The following is an 18,870-nucleotide window of genomic DNA, read 5'->3' on the forward strand; positions in this document are numbered from 1 at the left end:
TCTGAATTGAGAACACTATCAGTAAACAAAGAACTGTGTATTTTTCATCGAGACAAGGTGGTCCCGCGCATGGACCCAGCCTTTGTCCCCAAGATTAATTCAGTTTTTCATAGGGCAGAGGAGATAATTCTGCCGTCCTTTTGTGCCAGTCCACAACATGCTAAGGAGCATGAGTGGCACTGCCTGGATGTTAGGAGGGCCCTCAGTTTTTATATTGAGAGGACTAAACAGTTGAGGAAGTCTGAGATGCTTTTCGTGTCCTTCAGAAAATCTTCTCAGGGGAAGCAGGTCTCCACTGCTACACTTAGTCGGTGGATTAAGGGATGCATTATCCTGGCCTATAAAGCGAAAGGGTTGGAACCTCCAGAAGGGATTGTGGCACATTCCCTTAGGGGGGCAGCTACTTCGGTTGAATATAGGGTGTTCCCCCACTGGAAACGATATGTAGGGCGGCCACTTGGAAGTCAGTTCATTCTTTCACTAAACACTACAGAGTGGACAAGTTAGCATCAGCTGAGGTGGCCTTTGGTCGTGGGGTGCTTCAACACACTCTATAGATGGGGATGCAGATTCCCACCCTGTAAGTTTTTGCTCTTGTACGTCCCAGACGTGAGGAATGTCCCACGAAGAACCACTGGAGAACGGAAGGTTTCTTTCACTTACCGTGAATCTTCCTTTCTTGGTGGTTCTGAAGTGGGACATTCCTGCCCACCCTGTTTTATGAGTGTGCCTCCCCTTTGTTTACAGAGTTATGGGGAAGCGAGGGGTAATACTGAAGGGAGTTTGGTTCTAGTGGTGAGTCAGTTCCCTACTCTGTGCTCAGTTCACTGTGTTCTGTTAGTCTCTATGTTTTTTGGGGAGAGATTTCTTTCCTTCTAGTACCTTTCCGGCGGGATTATCTGTGGGGGCTTGAAGACAACTGGGCAGCCTCCAAGGAGATAAGCTCCTCCCCGCCTCAATCAAAGCTGGAGCCAACCCTGAGGAGGGAGGAGGAGCTTATATCCCAGACGTGAGGAATGTCCCACTTCAGAACCACCAAGAAAGGAAGAAAACAGTAAGCTCTGTGTCATTATACCCTGCTGAGGTCACCACAGCAAATTGATGCTGAGTGCCAAAGACACCAGGGCACCCACCCAGAGCCTCTTTCTAGAGCTCATTGTATGTATTTCCACAACGGGCCTTCTTCCTAGTATCATATAATTTAGAAACCATACAACAATGGCCAGCATGCCACGAATGCCCACACCAACTTTTTAGTGGTGTGAATAGTAAAGCGATACACCTTGAATATTTTTTGCCATCTTGGCAGAGTCTCTTTCCTTGGCTGTCAATCCTTGTGTCACCACTGCTGCTGACACTGACAAAACCAAGGAAGGCAGCAGGTTGGTTGCTAGAGAGCCGTGAGATAGAAGCCAGAAAGGCCCATTGAAGACAGTGGGAAAGCCAGCCTTCAAGCACCCCATCTATATATTTTTTGATTTTCCTTAATGGTGTCTGTTGGCCAGTTACTGCCCTGTTAAGATAAAAGGAAAAGGTGTGTATGTGGCATGGGTGTTGAAGGAGATAATGCTATCACATTGAATTTCCATACGAGCAGGTGGGACTGAAGAGAAGAAATATAAACTGCTTTTGGGTCTCACTGGAGAGAAAAGCAGGATATAAATCTATCCAGGGGTCATTTCGTAGAAAAAGAGGTGCAGGAGCTCATTAGCTTAACTCATTAGCATAACTTATTTGCATATGCCACACCCCCTGACATTACTGGAAGTGTGTCAGAAGGCAACACCCACCGCTCAGGCTCCACTGGACTGTTTTGGATTGCTAGCTATTGGGGGGGGGGGAGACGGGAAGATGTGTCCTTGCAGAGGAGAGAGAGCTTGTACCTGAATAAAACTTGGTCTTAAAGGTGCCACTGGACTGTTTTGGACCGGGGGGGCGGGGTGGGGGCCTCTGCAACTTACCTGGCTGCTTCTTGCTTTGACTAAGGGCTGCTGGGAGCAGGGGGTGGGGCTTGTTGCATGTGCCCGCCCCCTGGGCTCTTTACTGCCGGAGCTCCGCCCCTGTGCGCTCCTGCAGGAAATGACACCTGAATCTATCTAAAAGAAAGAAGGTAAACTAAAATCTTCGAACAACTTATCTGTGGTTTTATCTTCCACAGTGAACATATAGCCAAGTATCCAATAAAGCAGCTAGTGAAAAATATTCTCTGAAGAGGCATAGCTCTCTTACTAATGCTATCTTTTTATGCTTAATATATCTTTGTCATCCATATCTAATTATATGAAGTCTTAGAATACTTTGTGAAGTTTCAAAGCTCCTATGTCTGCTCTCTCAAAAAAGATTATTTGCTTATCTCTTGAGAGTTAACAGAAGAACTTTATAGCTTATCTTTTTGTGATCATCGCAGGCATACTTAATATGTAAGAATTACAAGCTTTTGATATTTACCTGCTGGATCAGTGCTCTGTGACACTTTCCATCTTCAGGCAAATCTCATCCACATTTTTCAGGGTTTGTGTGTGGTAGATTATTCTTAGTTCATAGCATCCCATTGACATGAACATATATGTCAAGAACTCCCAGTCCATGGAATTCCTGGTACGGTCCAGCACAAAATTACAAAAAACCTGGGGTGTGTGTCCACACACCAGTCTTGGTAGTCTGCCACTGGCCCCTTGAACTACCCTCACAGTCAGAAGCCAAGGGGCAGGCATCTAACCTTACTGGGAATTAATTAAGAAAATCAACCCTGCAAGGTAGGGTGCTTGCAGAATGAGTTGCCACTACAATTAACTTGTTAGGTGGACTCTTAAGGTCTAAGGTACTGAAATTAGATTGAAGCAGTTGAAGCACAGAACACCCAAGTATAATCAAAAGATATTTATTAATGAGTGCAGGAATATTTCAAAAGAACATAGCAGAGAGAAATAAAACCAGTAAGTTACATTTTAAGGTGCTAACTACATAGTAGGACATTGCATTAAAGTTGCCAGATATTACCCTTCTTGATTGAAGTCAGACAGCAGTAATCTAAGCCTCTCTGCTCAGAGGACATTGCGCCAGGCAGTAGCCTGGTCTGTCACAAGGTTAGCTCATCATACCTCATGTTAGCTGTGAGCAGCTGCAACAAATACCAAAAAACCCTATCTGTTTTAAGGACTAAGATTTGGGTAGGCAGGGGTCCTTCTGCCCAGTCAAAGATCAGACCAGTGAAGTTATGTTAATATGAACCTGTTACATGATATGGCCGGGGGGGGGAGTTTATGATGGGATGGAGGGGTTATCTGCGATTTATCCCATCCCTTGTGTAGTGGAAATCACAACACTAATTGAGGATGCATTGGCACCAAGTCCTGGCCCGGTAAACAAATAGTTTGTCTCTATAACTGAATTGCTGTTCCAAGGTCACAAAGGCTGTGGTCACACACACTAAATAATCCACTTTCCGTGCACTTTCCAACTGGATTTTGCCAGTTCACACAGCAAAAATCCAGTTTGAAAGTGGATTATTTAGTGTGTGTGACCGCAGCCAAGGTCAATTGCCAACTCTTCCATATCAGCAACCCATTTGGTCACCCATTTACAGGCCTAGAATTTAATATAAGGCCTGCCTGTGGTTAATGAAGGAACAAGAAATTGACTAAAATCTAATTTCTTGACAATATGTTCACAAGAAGAGGGAAAATATGGATTTGGAAATAAGATTAGTGGTGGTGTACTGATTTGATTCTTGCTAACATCAAGACTAGGACCACTGGGGATGCTAAAATCACTTTAAGGTATCTTATTTATTTATTTATTCCACTTTTACCCCGCCCTACCTGCAAGCGGGCTCAGGGTGGCTTCCAAAACTGACAAGCAGTATACATACACAATAAAACATAAATACAAGCATCAGTTAAAACACAAACAATCCATATAAAACATTCAACATTCATTACATTCAAAACATTGTGTAGCAGTTTACCAGGGAGTAGCCAGCAGATTAGCATGGAAGCTCAGGTGGGAACAATTAGGAACAGGGTGGAGGCAGAGAGGCCAGGAAATAAAGGGGAGAGGTGCCAGAGTTGGGGGGGGGGGGATTGGGGCTGCTGTGTGTCTGCCAAGGAACCAGGACCAGGCAAGAGAGGGATGGGGCAGCTGAGGCAATGTGAAACAGGAATGTAGCAGTGAAAGATGGGAGCCTGAGGAAGACAGCTGGAAAATCTCAGACCTGGATGTTATCAGAGAGAGTGAAGAAAACTACGCCTCCCAGAGAGAAGCAACAGAGAAGACAGCTGTTGACCTTCCTACCAGAGAAAGGACTGGCCTTGAGAGAGGGACTGGCAGAGAACAAATTTAGAGTCCCGTGGCACCTTTAAGACCAACGAAAGTTTATTCAAGATATGAGCTTTCGTGTGCAAGGCACACTTTTTTAAAAAGTGTGCCTTGCACACGAAAGCTCATACCTTGAATAAAACTCTGTTGGTCTTAAAGGTGCCACTGGACTCTAAATTTGTTCTGCTGCTTCAGACCAACATGGCTGACTACCTGGATCAGTTTACACTAGAGTAGCAGTAGAGGCTTAATTGATCCAGGGGAGACACTGTGTGGTGATAACACAGTGACTAAATAAAAGAACACCTAATTTGCAGTACTTGGGATTTTCTGGCCTTTGTCACTCTCTTTAAAAGGATGGGGTTGGTGTGAACTGCTACATCTTATGGTTGCTTTTCCTTCTTACAGGCAGCTGGCTTTAAGTCAGGCAAATCTTCAGAAGCTTCTCAATAAGGCTGTCAAGTCTGCTTCCATAAACCTTACACAAATACTACAACATTGGACTTAGATCACAGAAACCAGTTCCCAGTTTCTGTTTAGCTATAAAGCTTTCTGGCTGACCTTAGGCACTCACTTTCTTTCAGGATAACTCACAAGGTTGTTGTGAGGATAAAAACAGGGTAGGGTATGGTATGTTATAACAAACCCCTGTATCTCCCCAACTGTCTGGCAGATTGTTACTGCCAGATTTTCAGTTCCCCTCAGTGACTGAGTTGCCCTACAGTAACGTGTATATATTCTTTGTCATAAAATACTTGACTGTCCCACTCTTCTTTGTCATAAAAGACTTGAATGTCCCACTCTATGTTTGAGATATTTAGTTTAGGCTTTTTCTCAGCTCAGGAACTCTACTAAAAATACAGGAGCTGTCCAGTTTTATAAACCCTTGAGAAATGGCACTGTTACCCCTATCAGCTTTATTAAATAATATTATTGCCTTTATGTTGATTGTGGGAATTAGTGTCAAAGTCAGAGCTTAGCAAGAGGTGGGGCAATAGTGAGATCTGCTATCAGTTTTTATGGAGATAGTCCTGTTAAAACCCCTGGTTGAGTCAATGACCAGTCCAAATTATAAAAGAAAGGGGTTTTATTAAGAAAAATAATAATTTAGGTATATGTACCTGCAATTCAGAGATCACCAGCATAGAAGTAGGAGCAAAAAGAAGTTAGCAAACAGATTGAGGGGTGGGGAGGTTGGGTATTACTACACCTATCCAGGTGTGCAGGGGTCCATTGCTGGAAAGGGAGAGAACCCAAACTGTGGGGTTGGGGGTACATCTCTACTGTAGGCTGCCTCAGAGTAACACACCCTCAAGGTCATGTACTTTGGAGGATATAGGCATTGGAAAACAATGTGGACCAATGGGAGGCCTGGATGGGCTTGTCTTGAGTGAAGACAAAAGATTACCTGGACGAATCAGGGGTCCCAGGAGGTGTGACACCAGGAGGAGTAAAACCTAGGTGTGACCAATGAAGTCCCAGAGGGGCAGAGTCTGGATTCACAGTAGTGTTGATTAGATCAGCCAGGTGCTAGATGGCTGGGCTGGGAGTGTCCAGGCGTTCCCAGGTAAGGGACAGAAGACTAGCTATATCTTGATGGGATTTATCAATGGTAAAACAATGTCACTTTGGGAACGTGGTGATGAGTTCCCAGGTCTGGACAAAGGGAACTGGAGGTTTCTTCTACATGCAAAGTAGTAGTTCAGGTTTGGTTCCTTTTGCAGCTCTGGTGGTAGAAGGTTATGTGATTGTCCATTTGAACTAATCAAAAGAAAACAATACTGCTTGATAAGCCACATGGTCTTGGGGTGTGGGAAGGGGTAAGAAGCAAGACTTGTCATTGTCAAGGAAATGTGAGAAGGGAAGATGAGATCAGATTGATAGAATAGCAGTGGAAACTGAAAATAAGTTACTCTGGGGCAGGCAGATTCATTGTCTGGAATATACAGATGTTGGCTTGGGGGGGGAGGTAGTTGCAGCTATCAGGGCAAGATCTCATGTGTTATTGCAGGGTCATATCCTAGGCATAATATTTGTCTGCCAGCCCTGGCCTCCATCTTTGTGTTCACTTATGTCAAGATGCCTGGTATTTGAACTCCTGGGGCACCCTTGTGGGGTCCACTGATGGTTGAAAAGACCTCTCCTGTTGGACAGCACTTGAGGCAAATTAATGTTCAAAAACAGAATAAAGTTTAAACAGGCAGGGAATATATGTATACATGGAATAGTCAAGGTTTTGAGATTGCTGAGGTAAAAAACTTTCTAATATATACAGAGTTGAATTCTTAGAACATTCAAAAGAGTGTATTTGTAGTCTTGTTTCAAGGCTTTCTATTTCTTTCTTTGAGAGGTACTTTGTTTAGTATAATTCAGCGCAAACACAGTTCTTACTGGTGTTTCTAGATTTCTTCCTTCAGATATTACAGGTTTTCCTTTAGCTAATACAGCTTTTCACTAGCTCTTGAGGTGTCTAAGATTCTCCCCTTTATCACAGACCAGGGTTCTCTTCCCAACTCATTTCACTGGCAGGAAGTTATTCTCCTTGTCCCTAAGAAGTGATAACTCCTTTTTGGCTTGAATGGGAGTTCACTCTGACTACCCAGACCTTCTGCCAAACCCTTCCAGTATCCTTTGTCTGTATAAGGTTGTTCTGTAGCTTTCTGACTGAGAATTTAAAGTTCTCCTTCAGAGCAGTTTTAATATATCTAAGACAATGGGGGTTTTATTCTTCTCTTTGTAGAAGTACTTTTCTGACTATTGCCTGTCAGAAAACACTGATTCCCAAATGTCTATTCCCTCAGAAGCAAAACCCTCTGGCTACTGATCCCGACGTTAGTTTTCAAAATACCAAACAACGAAAGACCAAATTGTGAAAGACCCCTTTTCCCTCCAGATCACCTGTTTTATTTTCTCTCTCAGCTAATGCTGGCCAATTAGAGAGCAAGTAGAGCAGCCAATCACATAAGCTCTTGTCTTGAGGGAAGATTAATTCTTGAACTCCCTGACTCTCTGATACAACCAGCACCTTAAGAAGCCTGCTTTTCTGTGCTGTCCGTCACATATATCATGTTGAGTTCCTTGAAAGAAAACAAATACAGGTACACACTGCTTTTTTGTTTTTTAAAAAGGGTGCCAACACTCATAAGGTTGCACTGATTTCTTCCAATTCCCTCCTCAGGCCTTGGGAGAGTGCCCCCAAAGGTACTGGTATTTAGTACCGGTGAGAACTGTCATGAAAAAGCCCTCTGTGTATTCCATATTTATCAGTGAAAAGCATGAAAATAGGTAACAACAACAAAAGACAGCAAGCATAGAAAAAAAGAGGTTAATTTGACAAACTAGGTAAAGAGTCAGTGAGTGTCAAGGCCTACCCTAGCCTGTACAGAACCAAGGAGGGGAAAGAAACAATTTACTGACTAAACGCTGATATTTTCAAAGTAGTTACAACTTCCAGGTAGCTACCGTATGTTGGCTCAAGGAAAAGCCCAGAACCAAATCCATGTAATAACCTTTATTTATTTATTTTATTTTATTTGTGCATTTATATCCCGCCCTCACCACAAGCGGGCTCAGGGCGGCTTACAAAGAGCAACAAGTGCCCACACATAAAATCATATAAAAACAGTAAAAACCAGTAATTATCAACACAAATAAGTGCTCTGTAAAAAACAAGATGGTCACCGAATAAAATTACAAGATGGTATTGGTCTTTCATAAAGGTGGTGTTGTCCTGTAGTTGATGTACAATTAGTTGGTATAAGGCACCACACAGTATCCTGGCAGATCTTCCAGGGACCGTCCCCCCTAGCCCACACCGTTTGTGGTGGTGGCAGTGGTGGCCCCTACGTAAAAGCCTGGTGGAAGAGCGCCATCTTACAGGCCCTGCGGAACTGCAGAAGATCCCGCAGGGCCCTGATCTCCTCCAGGAGCTCATTCCACCAGGTAGGAGCCACCACTGAAAAGGATCTGGCCCTGGTCGCTGCAAGCCTTGCCTCCCTGGGGCCTGGAATCACCAGGCGATGTTGCGTCCCGGACTGAAGTGCTCGTGGGGGTATGTGTGGGGGTATGTGTGGGACCCTGGCCATATAGGGCTTTAAAGGTAAGTACCAGCACTTTGAAACGGATCCAGTATGCTTTATTACACTAAAATGACATAAAACACAGTGGAAGATTTTCAGTAGGGAACCTGTGTGTTCCATTTGGCATTAAATAGATTTGATTCACCACTTACATGTAAATTATCAGTGGAGAGGCTATCATTATCACCGTCTCCTGCCTTTAAGACCAAGTGTTCCTGATACAAACTCTGCCCTACACCTTTCATGTCTGCTTGACTGTCCAAACAACCAACCTCAAGAAAATGGCTTAAGACATTTTTGTTTCTCCCTCTCCCTGCAAAGACTGTGGTGTTTTCTCCTCCAAAGGGAATCAACCCAGATAAGCCCTGCCTTTGGAATGTCTTGCTGCTTGGAGAGGTGAGGAGCAGGTAAACAAACGTTCAATTTATGCTACTCTGAGCTCCTTGAAGGACATGTGAGATAAAAGTCATGCATAAGGGAACCCAGTGGCTGAGCACTATTTAGCTACTGAAAAGCATCCTTCTGTATATGCCCCCCCCTTCACTAACTTTTCTTGGCTTCATTTTAAAAGATCATTCTGATAATACATACTTACTAAAACAAAATGCTAGCGATAACTCTTTAAGCATGGGTGGTTTTGCAAAGACAAATCAGCAATATATGATAGATTTCCCAAGGCCTTATAACTGACAATCACTTTTGAAAATCATTTAAAGCAGTGAATAATACAGCATTTTAATATAAAATGCATGTAACACTTTTTCTGTTACTTTAGATACTGTCACTGATTAAGAGAACAGAGTATACTTGTGTATATGAATACAGATTAATCTAGCCTTGCAAGATCTGTTTATATATAACGTGTCAAGTCTCCTTTACCGTCTCTGACAACACTTTTTAGAGTCTAATTTTAAAAACATAGCTGTCATGTTAATCAAAGATTATGTGACGTTCATCCATGAGAAAGTCTCTGGTTTTAAATGTGTTGCTCGCAAGACAAAGAGCTTTACCATGCAACTTTGCACAAGCAGTCAGTGCGTCATTTAAAATGTGCTGAAATCCTTGCAAAGTAGCTACAGTTTGTTTCTGAGATTAATATTATGGATCTCCATGACTCATGTCTCAGATTATGTACTCTGCTTATCTGTCTGTTTGTTGGTCTTCTGTGCTAGTCTGGCTTCAGAGGACTGGATTGCTGTGTGTGTGTGTGTGTGTGTAGTGCCATCAAGTCACTTCTGACTTATGGCAGCCCGGTGAATTAATGTCCTGGAAAAAGGTCCTATTGTCAGCAGCCTTGCTCAGTCTTGCAAACTGAGGGCTGTGGCTTCCTTTATAGAGATAATCTATTTTATATTGTGCCTTCCTCTTTTCTTGCTGCCTTCAACTTTTCCTAGTATTATTGTCTCCTCCAGCGAGTCTTGTCTTTTCATAATGTGACCAAAGCACAATAGCCTCAGATTAGTCATTTTAGCGTCTAGGGAGAGTTCAGGCTTGATTTGATCAAAACCCCAATTTATTTGTCTTTTTGGCGATCCACGGTATCTGTAAACCTCTCCTCCAACATCACATTTCAAAGGAATCTATTTTGTTCCTGTCAGCTTTCTTCTTCATTGTCCAACTTTCACACCCATACCTAGTAATGGGGAGTACTATGACATGAATTATCTTGGTCACCAAATCTTTACATTTAAGGATCTTTTCTAGTTCTTTCTTGGCTTCCCTTCCCAGTCTCAATCTTCTGATTTCTTGGTTGCAGTCTCCCTTTTGGGGAGCCAAGGAATAGAAAATCTTGAACAACTGCAGTTTCTTTATTGTCAGCCTTAAACTTGTATAATTCCCCAGTAGTCATTACTTTTGTCTTCTTGATGTTCAGCTGTACTCTTGCTTTGGCACTTTCTGCTTTAACCTTCATCAGCAGTCATTTCAAGTCTTCACTGTTTTCTGCCAGTAATGTGATATCGTCTGCTGGATTGCTGCTGGGACACTAACCCTGTATTTTCTGCCTGGGCTAATGGTAGCATCTCTTGGAGTCTGGAAACTGATAGTGTAGTTCTTAGATTCATCAAAATCATTTGCATTCATGCTGAAGACCACAGTAGGTTTGGACTGTATATTTTTCATTAAGATGCTTGTCTTTATAATTTGATTTGCATTTTTTTCTAGGTTAACTGGCAGCAATTGGATTATCTGGTAATTGACATGCCTCCGGGGACAGGAGATGTACAGTTGTCAGTCTCACAGAATATCCCAATTGCAGGTAACCGCAGATTTAGATTTTACTAATGTTTTAAGCAACTGAAAATGAAAAAATGTTCAATAGTATGTTGGAAAAAATGAAAACTTGTAGCTTACAGCCCTCAGTAAATTTCTGCTAATGGGAGGGGGGAGAGTCTTGTGGATTTCTTTTCTCCCTGTGCAGTCCTCCAATTCCCCTCATACACTGTTCCTAGGGGATAGATCAAGGTGGGTAGCCATGCTAGCCTGTCTGTCGCAGTAGAAAAGAGCAAGAGTCCAGTAACACCTTAAAGACTAACAGAATTTGTGGCAGGGCATGAGCTTTTGTGAGTCACTGTTCACTTCTTTAGATACCAAATTGAAGTGAGCAGTGACTCATGAAAACTCATACCCTGCAACAAATTTTGTTAGTCTTTAAGGTGCTACTGGGCTCTAGCTTGTTTCTACTGTTCCTAGGGGGTCCACTGTTTGTAAGGACAAACATTTCAGAAAGCATTTTAGGCTGTATACAGGAGCAATGGATAAAGTCCCATTCCGCTGACACATACCTTTCATTAGTGGAGATTTACTGTGGTGCCAAAGTGACATCTCAGTTCAACAGGTAACTTGTGAAAAAAGTAAGAGCTTGGAATAAAAATATTTATTTTGCACTTGTTAGCCCAAGCCTCCCTTTGCCATGCAAAGAAATTGTATCCTGGGAAGGTTAGGGCCAAAGTTGGCATAGGGCAAGCCTAGCCCTCTCTGTGTGCAAAGCCAACAAACCCAGAGATGTGCTCAGGATCATCTCTCTCTGACTCAGTCAGCCATCAAGCTCCGATACAGCAAGCACGTATCTGTCATCGTGAAAGGACAATACTTTAATTTCACCATCTCAAAGGAATCAGCATACTTGCATTCCAGCTCTAAATCTAACAATCAAACTTTTCCCCTTGATACTGGGACCATCCTGGTCACTGTCTGTTGTCATCATTGTTCCTTGGATAGGCCAGCCATTAATGGAGCCAAGACTCTGCAATTGCCAACGCCTTGCTAACAAAGGCTTCCCTTCCCAAACCTGGACTTCTTTTGTCTAAAGCCCCCTTTTGAGCTATTACTGGCCCTCATGGTCCATTGTGGACCATTTCCCTATTGTGCCCACTGCCCTGAAGGCACAGTTTTCCTATATTTGGGCTCCAAACACAGCCACCTTTGGTTCAGTCTCCTGGGACGCATACTGGCTGGATCCCCCATCTCTCTTGGGTCTTCACATGTGTGCTTGCCGGCCAAACCCATCTTCTCTTCACCATGAACTCTTCTCTTTGGAAGGTAGTATTATCCCATCAGTGCTTCTCCCTCTTTCGTCTCTGATCTCTTAAGATCACTTCAACCCTTTATTTCTTTGCTTGTGTCTGTGTGTGTGTGTGATATTTTTATTAAATTAGCTGAATGTATTAGGGATATTTTCTTAAATAAATTTTGAAAAGATATTTCCTGTCTGTCGTCCGTGCCACTCCGAGAGGGTTCTGACTCTGGTATAGTTGGAAACAATCCTTAGCTTATGCACCTATTAAGAAACAGTCTGTTAGCTAAATTCCTCCATCATAACTTAAACATAGACCTGGCGTGGCAGCTAACACACTCGTCCTTTCTAGTCAGATGTGGCTACCAAAGAGGTTTCTTGAGTCACCTTTCCGTCTGCCTGGCTAGGAGAATGGGAGTTGGTATGTAATGGGGTATAACCAGCAAGACAATAAGGTTTTCTTAATATTGGCCCAAAATCATATAACCATTTAATTTTCTGCAATCTTCTCGATCCAACATACTAGAATATTTCACCAGGTAACATAAGAGGAGTCTAATATTGTTTAAAGAAACGAAGGAATCTTTGTTAATAGAAGGCTTTCAAAAGAGCATCTTCAGAGATTGTGAGAAGGAGGAAGAAGAGTATTTCTGGCTTTTCAATGGGTTAGGGAGGAAAGAAACATGACTACAAGGGGCCTGGACAAAACAAGCCTAGAAAGAGGTGAGAACAGATATGGCAGCTGTTAGTTTATTTTGCATGTGGCTTTGTTGAATTATTATTATTTTATTATTATTTATTAGATTTCTGAATCACCCATCCCTGCTACTGCAGAGCCCTGGGCAATGTACAACAATGAATGAAAACATCAGTATAAAAATAAAATACATTAATACCAGTAGATAAATTAAAACTCCAGATGGTGAACTGATCCCCCCCCCAAGCCATTCTGGACTTCCCAGCCACCTTGTGGGCAGAGGAAGCGGGTGACAAAATGATCTGGAGAGTATTAAAGGGTGCCAGCTAGAGTGGAAACTGTTGCTGTCTTCAACCTGATGGCTGAACATTTCCACCTTACAGGGCCTGTGGAATTGCATAAGATCCTGCAGGGCCATAGTGGTGTTCGGCAGAGAGTTCCACCAGGTTGGGGCCAGGACTGAGAAAGCCCTGACAGAGGACAGCCGGAAATCTTTGGGGCCGGGGACCACCAGTAAATTACTATCCAGAGAGTGTAACACTCTCCCAGGGATATACCAGAGGAGACAGTCCTGCAGATATGTCGGTCCCTGCCCACTCAAGACCTTAAAGGTCAACACTAGGGGTGTGCAAAAAAAAAAAAGCGGGTATTTTTTTGCTTTGGGTAAATCAGACCCGAAAAATATTGGTAAATGCCAAATTTCCTCAGTCCAGTACCGGTAAGGTATTTGGATTGGGGAAATATTTAGTATTTTCGAATATATTTGGGGCTGATTTACACCACTAGAGGGAAAGGAAGCATGTTAAAATGCCTTCTTTCCCGCTGATAACCCCTACGGATTTCCCTGTCAATTTCACTCCAGGCTAATCAGCTGAGAGTGAAATTGACAAGGGAAAGCCTCTCTCTGCCTTCCCTTCTCTAGCTGACATGTCCTAGCTGGAGAAGGGCAGGCAGGGAGCCCAGGCACGTTTAAAATGCCTTTCTTTCCCTTCCCGACCTCGGGGACAGAAAAAAAGGCATTTAGACATGCCCCCCCTACACTCTTCCCCGAGTCTCTCCGCAAAAGCAGAGAGGCTCAGGGAAGAAAGGGGGCATGTGTGCATGCCTGCCTTCCCTTCCCCAGCTGGCGAAAGAGGGCAGGCATGCAGACATGCCTGGGTTCCCCTCCTGATCTTCTCCTGGAGAAGATCAGATGGGGAACTAGGCATGTTTAAAATGCCTTTCTTTCCCTCCCCAATCTCCGTTCCATGGCCAGGGCAAAAGCCCAACTGGAATGGGTCCAATACCGATGTGTCATTCAGGAAACCCTGAAGCTGCTTGGCTACCGCTCTCTCAATTACTTTGCCCAGAAATAATAAATTCGAAACTGAGTGGTAATTTTCAGGATCAGGAGGATACAGAGTTGGCTTTTTTAACAGCGGTAAAGCCACAGCCTCCTTGAGACCTTCTGTATAGACCCCTATTTCCAGGGACAGCTTGACAATAGCCATTAGCAATCCCCATGTCCTCTCATCAGCGGCTTTCACCAACCAAGAGGGATATGGACCCAGGAGGCACATGGTCGGCCTGCCAGCACCCAGGATCCTGTCAGCATCAGCAGAGGAGAGCAGACTGAAGGTATCAAAAATTGAATCCAAAGGTGGCCAAGGGGCCTCCAGTTCACATACTGTGTCAATACTGGTGGGTAGTTCCTGATAGAGTGACAAGACTTTGTCCACAAAGAAGCTTGCAATTGTGCTGGGCATGAGCTAGCAGACGTGATGGAAGCTGAGAAGAAATCCCTCTTCGTTACCTTAACCACCACTTCATAAAATTTCATAAGCATCCTATAAGATGCTCTTGTAGCTTCATCACAAACCCGCCACCAAACTCGCTCAAGTCATCTGAGTTCTCGTTTCATCTTCCTGAGTTCTACAATATACCAAGGGGATGGTCTACAGCAACGATGCAGAGGATGTTGGGGGACAACCTCATTGATGGCTTCAAAGAGACAGGATTTCCAGTCCTATATCAGCTCATCCAATGAGGCACCAGAAAGCATTGGATCCCGCAAAGCATTCTGGAAACCATTTGGATCCATTAGTCTCTGCAGGTGAGCATAAATTTGCTCGCCACCTAGATCACGGGGAGGGCAGAAACACCCAGCAGGGCATTCAGGACTGCATGGTCTGACCATGGCACTTCCTCTTTTGAAGTCAAATCTACATCCATCCCCATGTCAAAGATCAAATCCAGTGTGGATTAGACATCCCCATGTCAAAGATCAAATCCAGTGTGGATTAGAGACTGATGTGTGTCCCCCGCGTGGATTTTTGCATGAGCTGCTTTGTGTGGAGTTTGCTTTTTGTGGTAGATTCTCAGGTTTGACATTACAGTTGATTCTTGGTTTGTATATTGCTCTGATTCTCTGATTTCCATTTATTGGGCTTGCACAGCAGTCCTGTTCTGTTTGGCTTGGACAAATGACTGGTTTGACATTGGGTTGGATTCTTAGGTCTTGCATTTGATGTATTAGGCTTGCCACATTGTCCTGCAATTTTGCTGGGATTCCCTGGTTCTGCACTTGACTTTGATTATTCTGTTGGCTTTGAGAGGCTTTTGGCCAGCGGTTGTTTTGCTAGCAATTGCGTCTTTTGCTATTCTTTGCCCTGGAGAAAGCATAGAACCCCCCCATAGCAAACAATGGAGGATGGCGGGGGGAACCTTGTTCAGGGGCCATAGAATTGAACCTATTGGTCTAATTCACTTGAAATATCAGGATTATTTAAAGGACAGGCGGCAGCGGCGGCAGCTCCACTGCAATTTTGGTGCAATTTGTTCCAAAAACAGCCCTATGGAAAGATTTCCCATAAGGAACAATAGAGGCTAATAAAACCGGAGCCTTTGGAAAAAACTTTGATCCGAATACCAAACCAGTATTTGGAACCTGGAAATACCAATATTTTTTGGCTCCCTGATATCTGTTTTTTTTCAAGCCGCACATCCCTATTCAGGAGGATGCCAGCATTCACAGTTTCATGTCTCATGTAAGGTATTATGTATAAGCCTTCTGGGAAGAGAATCAGTGTGTACAATGCATTCTTCTGCATGCATCAATTTAAATTAATGTTAGATAGTCATAAATGCAACTTGACCTCCATCTACATGATTGGTTCCTTTAATATTATCCCAGCTACAAAGGCACCTCTTATGTTTGAAGAGCCCATGTGCTAGCATTGCAAATGTTTGGGCCCAGGTTCCCATGACAGATGTACAAAAGCTATGGGGTGGGCTTGTCATTAGCAAGTTACCTGATCACCATTATCAACTAGTAACTGCAACCAGGTGAAGATTTATGAGTCATAATTTCTAGCATATCTTCGATTTATGATATATCTATCCTGGCTGTGGTGGCGGAGGGACAGGGGAAATATAGGGAAACGAGGCATGTTTAGGAAAGCTGCATGGTAACAAGTATGCTTCCCACCACCCCTGACTTTTGTTGATTTGGGGCTATGTAGTGGCAGCTAAGGTAGAAAAGCACCTCCTCCGATGCCATGTTTTCAGGGTTCCAAGAGCCTGGAAAGTGAGTCTCTAGCCAGTTATAGGGTTGCCAACTCTGGGTTTGGAAATACCTGTAGATTTGAGGGGTAGAGCCTGGGGAGGGTGGGGTTTGGGGTAGGGAGGGACTTCAGCAGGGTATAATGCCATACAGTCTACTGCCCAAAGCAGCCATTTTCTCCAGATCTCCAGTTGCTGCCTGTAGGTTGGCAATACTAATGAGAGGGCCAGGTTTGTTGAAGACTTCAGTGAGATATAATGCCATAGAGCTCACCCTGTTGTTGTTCAGTTGCACAGTCGAGTCCGACTCTTCGCGACCCCATGGACCAGAGCTCACTCTACAAAGCAACAGTTTTCTCCATGGGTACTGATCTCTGTAGTCTGGAGATCAAGTGTAATTCAGAGAGATGTCATGGAATCATAGAGTTGGACGGGGCCATACAGACCATCTAGTCCAACCCCCTGCCCAATGCTGTCTACCTGTCTACCTGTCCAGGCCTTCCCTTTCCCTCCAACCCCTTTCAGTTCAGTTCAGTGATTAACAGTTTAACTGACTCCCTGCTAATGCCCAATGGCCTCTTGGAATTCCCAACTTGGCAGCTGTAGTTCTAATTCCCTTTGCTATGGTTGCAGTAAGGCCAGCTGAGAACTACAACTCCCAAGGTGCAACGTGTTAAATGTAGGGGTGTAAGAATGGAGGAGCCAGTGGGACTGGCCAATAGGACACCCTGGCAGCTTCCCCAGTGGCTAATGGGAGAGTAGATGAGTCATTGCCAGCACAGCTTGGCTTACACACACACACACACATACACACACACACACACACACACACTCTCACACACACACACACACACACACACACAGAATAAGGCCCATTGGCCTTGGACACTCAGCGTCAGTTTGCTGTGGCGCCCTCAGCAGGGTATAATGACACAGAGCTTACTGTTTTCTTCAGGGGAACTGATCTCTGCTATCTGAAGAGCAGTTGTGACTCTGCTTTGTCTGACTTCTGGCCCGGCCCTGGACCGAAGAACCCTGCCTTGCCTGACTTCTGGCACCTGATACTCAGAGCCTGCAAGCCAGTACATGTAATCGATTATTTACTTTCACTCCAGAATCCTTCTGTTTTCATTTTATGAAGACCCAGATTAAATATTACTGAGACTCCTACAGTGCAGACAGTCTAATTATTCAGAGAATTCTGTGCCTTAAGTGACATCTCTCAAATACACAGTAATAACAGTTTTCAGTTGAGTAGTTTTTGGGGAAAGGACTATGTAAATAAAACTAGCAGTGACTTTTATCTGTTGAAGGCAGAGGCATGAATTTCTGCGTGCAGAAATTATGAGCCCACATCAGTATATGTCAAAAGAAGCATAATCCATGCAATGTCTTGTTCATTCAATCATCCTTACTATATTTCATCTCTGAAAAGTGATTAGGAAAAAAATTATGCATTCTTCTTCAGTAGTGCTGCATCTCGAGTGAATTTCAGTCCCATTTGCTGATTTTAATGATCAAAATAATTTCATACTTATCAATCTTACTAATCCTGCAGAGGCAACACAGCTTAGGGGAGCAGAGTTTTGACTCTTGTTTCTCAAGGAGATGACTGAATATTTGAAAAAGGAATCTTTTTCCTACGAGTGAATAAATGAGGTATGTATGGGAAAGAGTAATTTCCTCATATTAGAGAATATGTTGATCCTGTATATTATGGCGGGGGTTGTCTGCGTGGGAGGAGGCGTTGCTCTGTAGAATAATTGATGAGAATAAGAAAGCTTTGGTTTCAAAAATTTCACTGGGGAGCATGGAATAGTAATGGAATAATGTCAAAGATAGTAAGTAGCTTGGCCTATAGTTTAAAGAATTACTTAATATTCAAATATGTATGCATCCTTCAGATGCACTTCCTCAAATGCAATGTGAGTTATGCTGGTTATGGTTGACACAGACTAGATCAGAGGTGTCAAACTCATTGGTTATGAGGGCCGGATCTGACATAAATGTCACTTTGTCGGGCCAGGCCATGTGTGCCATAAAATGTAACACAAGATACCAGAGATATCAATTTTATAAAGATGATTTCAGATGCTGAATGGCAAAAGCAGGCGTGATTGGATTAGGTGTGATATGCAGAAGGGTGGAGATATCAGCCTTGGTAATGAGACAGGAAACCTAGGTCTCAGTTTGGTACAGGAGGATTCAGTCCAGGAGGATGCAAAGAATAAATGGAAATGAGTCTGAAGAAGTGAACTGTGACTCACAAAAGCACATATCCTACCACAATTTTGTTAATCTTTAAAGGTGCTACTGGACTCTTTCTACTACTATTAAAAATCACAACATTCAAAAACCAGTGGGGGAACATTTTATCCTTCCAGGGCATTCAGTTGCTGACCTAAGAGTACCAGTTCTCTGACAAAGGAATTTCAAAGGGAGATTAGAAAGAGAGACTTCTGAATTGCAACTGATAATGAAGCTCAAGACAATGCAAACTCCTGGACTGAACTGAGACCTAGGTTTCTTCTCTCATTACCAATGCCTGCTATTGTCATTTAGCATCTGAAATCACATCACTCTCCAAGATATAAGGACAGATGGACTCACATTCCAGCTGTATCTGAAGAAGTGAACAGTGATTCATGAAAGCTCATGCCCTGCCACAAATTTTGTTAGTCATCTCCAGTTTGGTGTAGTGGTTAGAAGCGTGGACTCTAATC

General features: G+C 43.4%; 1 protein-coding gene across 1 annotated transcript in view; it reads left to right on the plus strand.

Annotated features, from left to right (window-relative positions):
- Window positions 1-18,870, plus strand: part of NUBPL (nucleotide binding protein-like) — a 120,870-nt gene that overhangs the window by 71,032 nt on the left and 30,968 nt on the right. The window contains exon 7 of the mRNA XM_015415189.1: window positions 10,560-10,653. Coding sequence (XP_015270675.1) covers window positions 10,560-10,653 — 94 coding nt within the window. The remainder of the gene's footprint in view (window positions 1-10,559; window positions 10,654-18,870) is intronic.

This window comes from Gekko japonicus, unplaced genomic scaffold, assembly GCF_001447785.1.
Source record: "Gekko japonicus isolate JY-2015 unplaced genomic scaffold, Gekko_japonicus_V1.1 scaffold83, whole genome shotgun sequence".
In the NCBI taxonomy this organism is placed as follows: Eukaryota; Metazoa; Chordata; class Lepidosauria; order Squamata; family Gekkonidae; genus Gekko; species Gekko japonicus.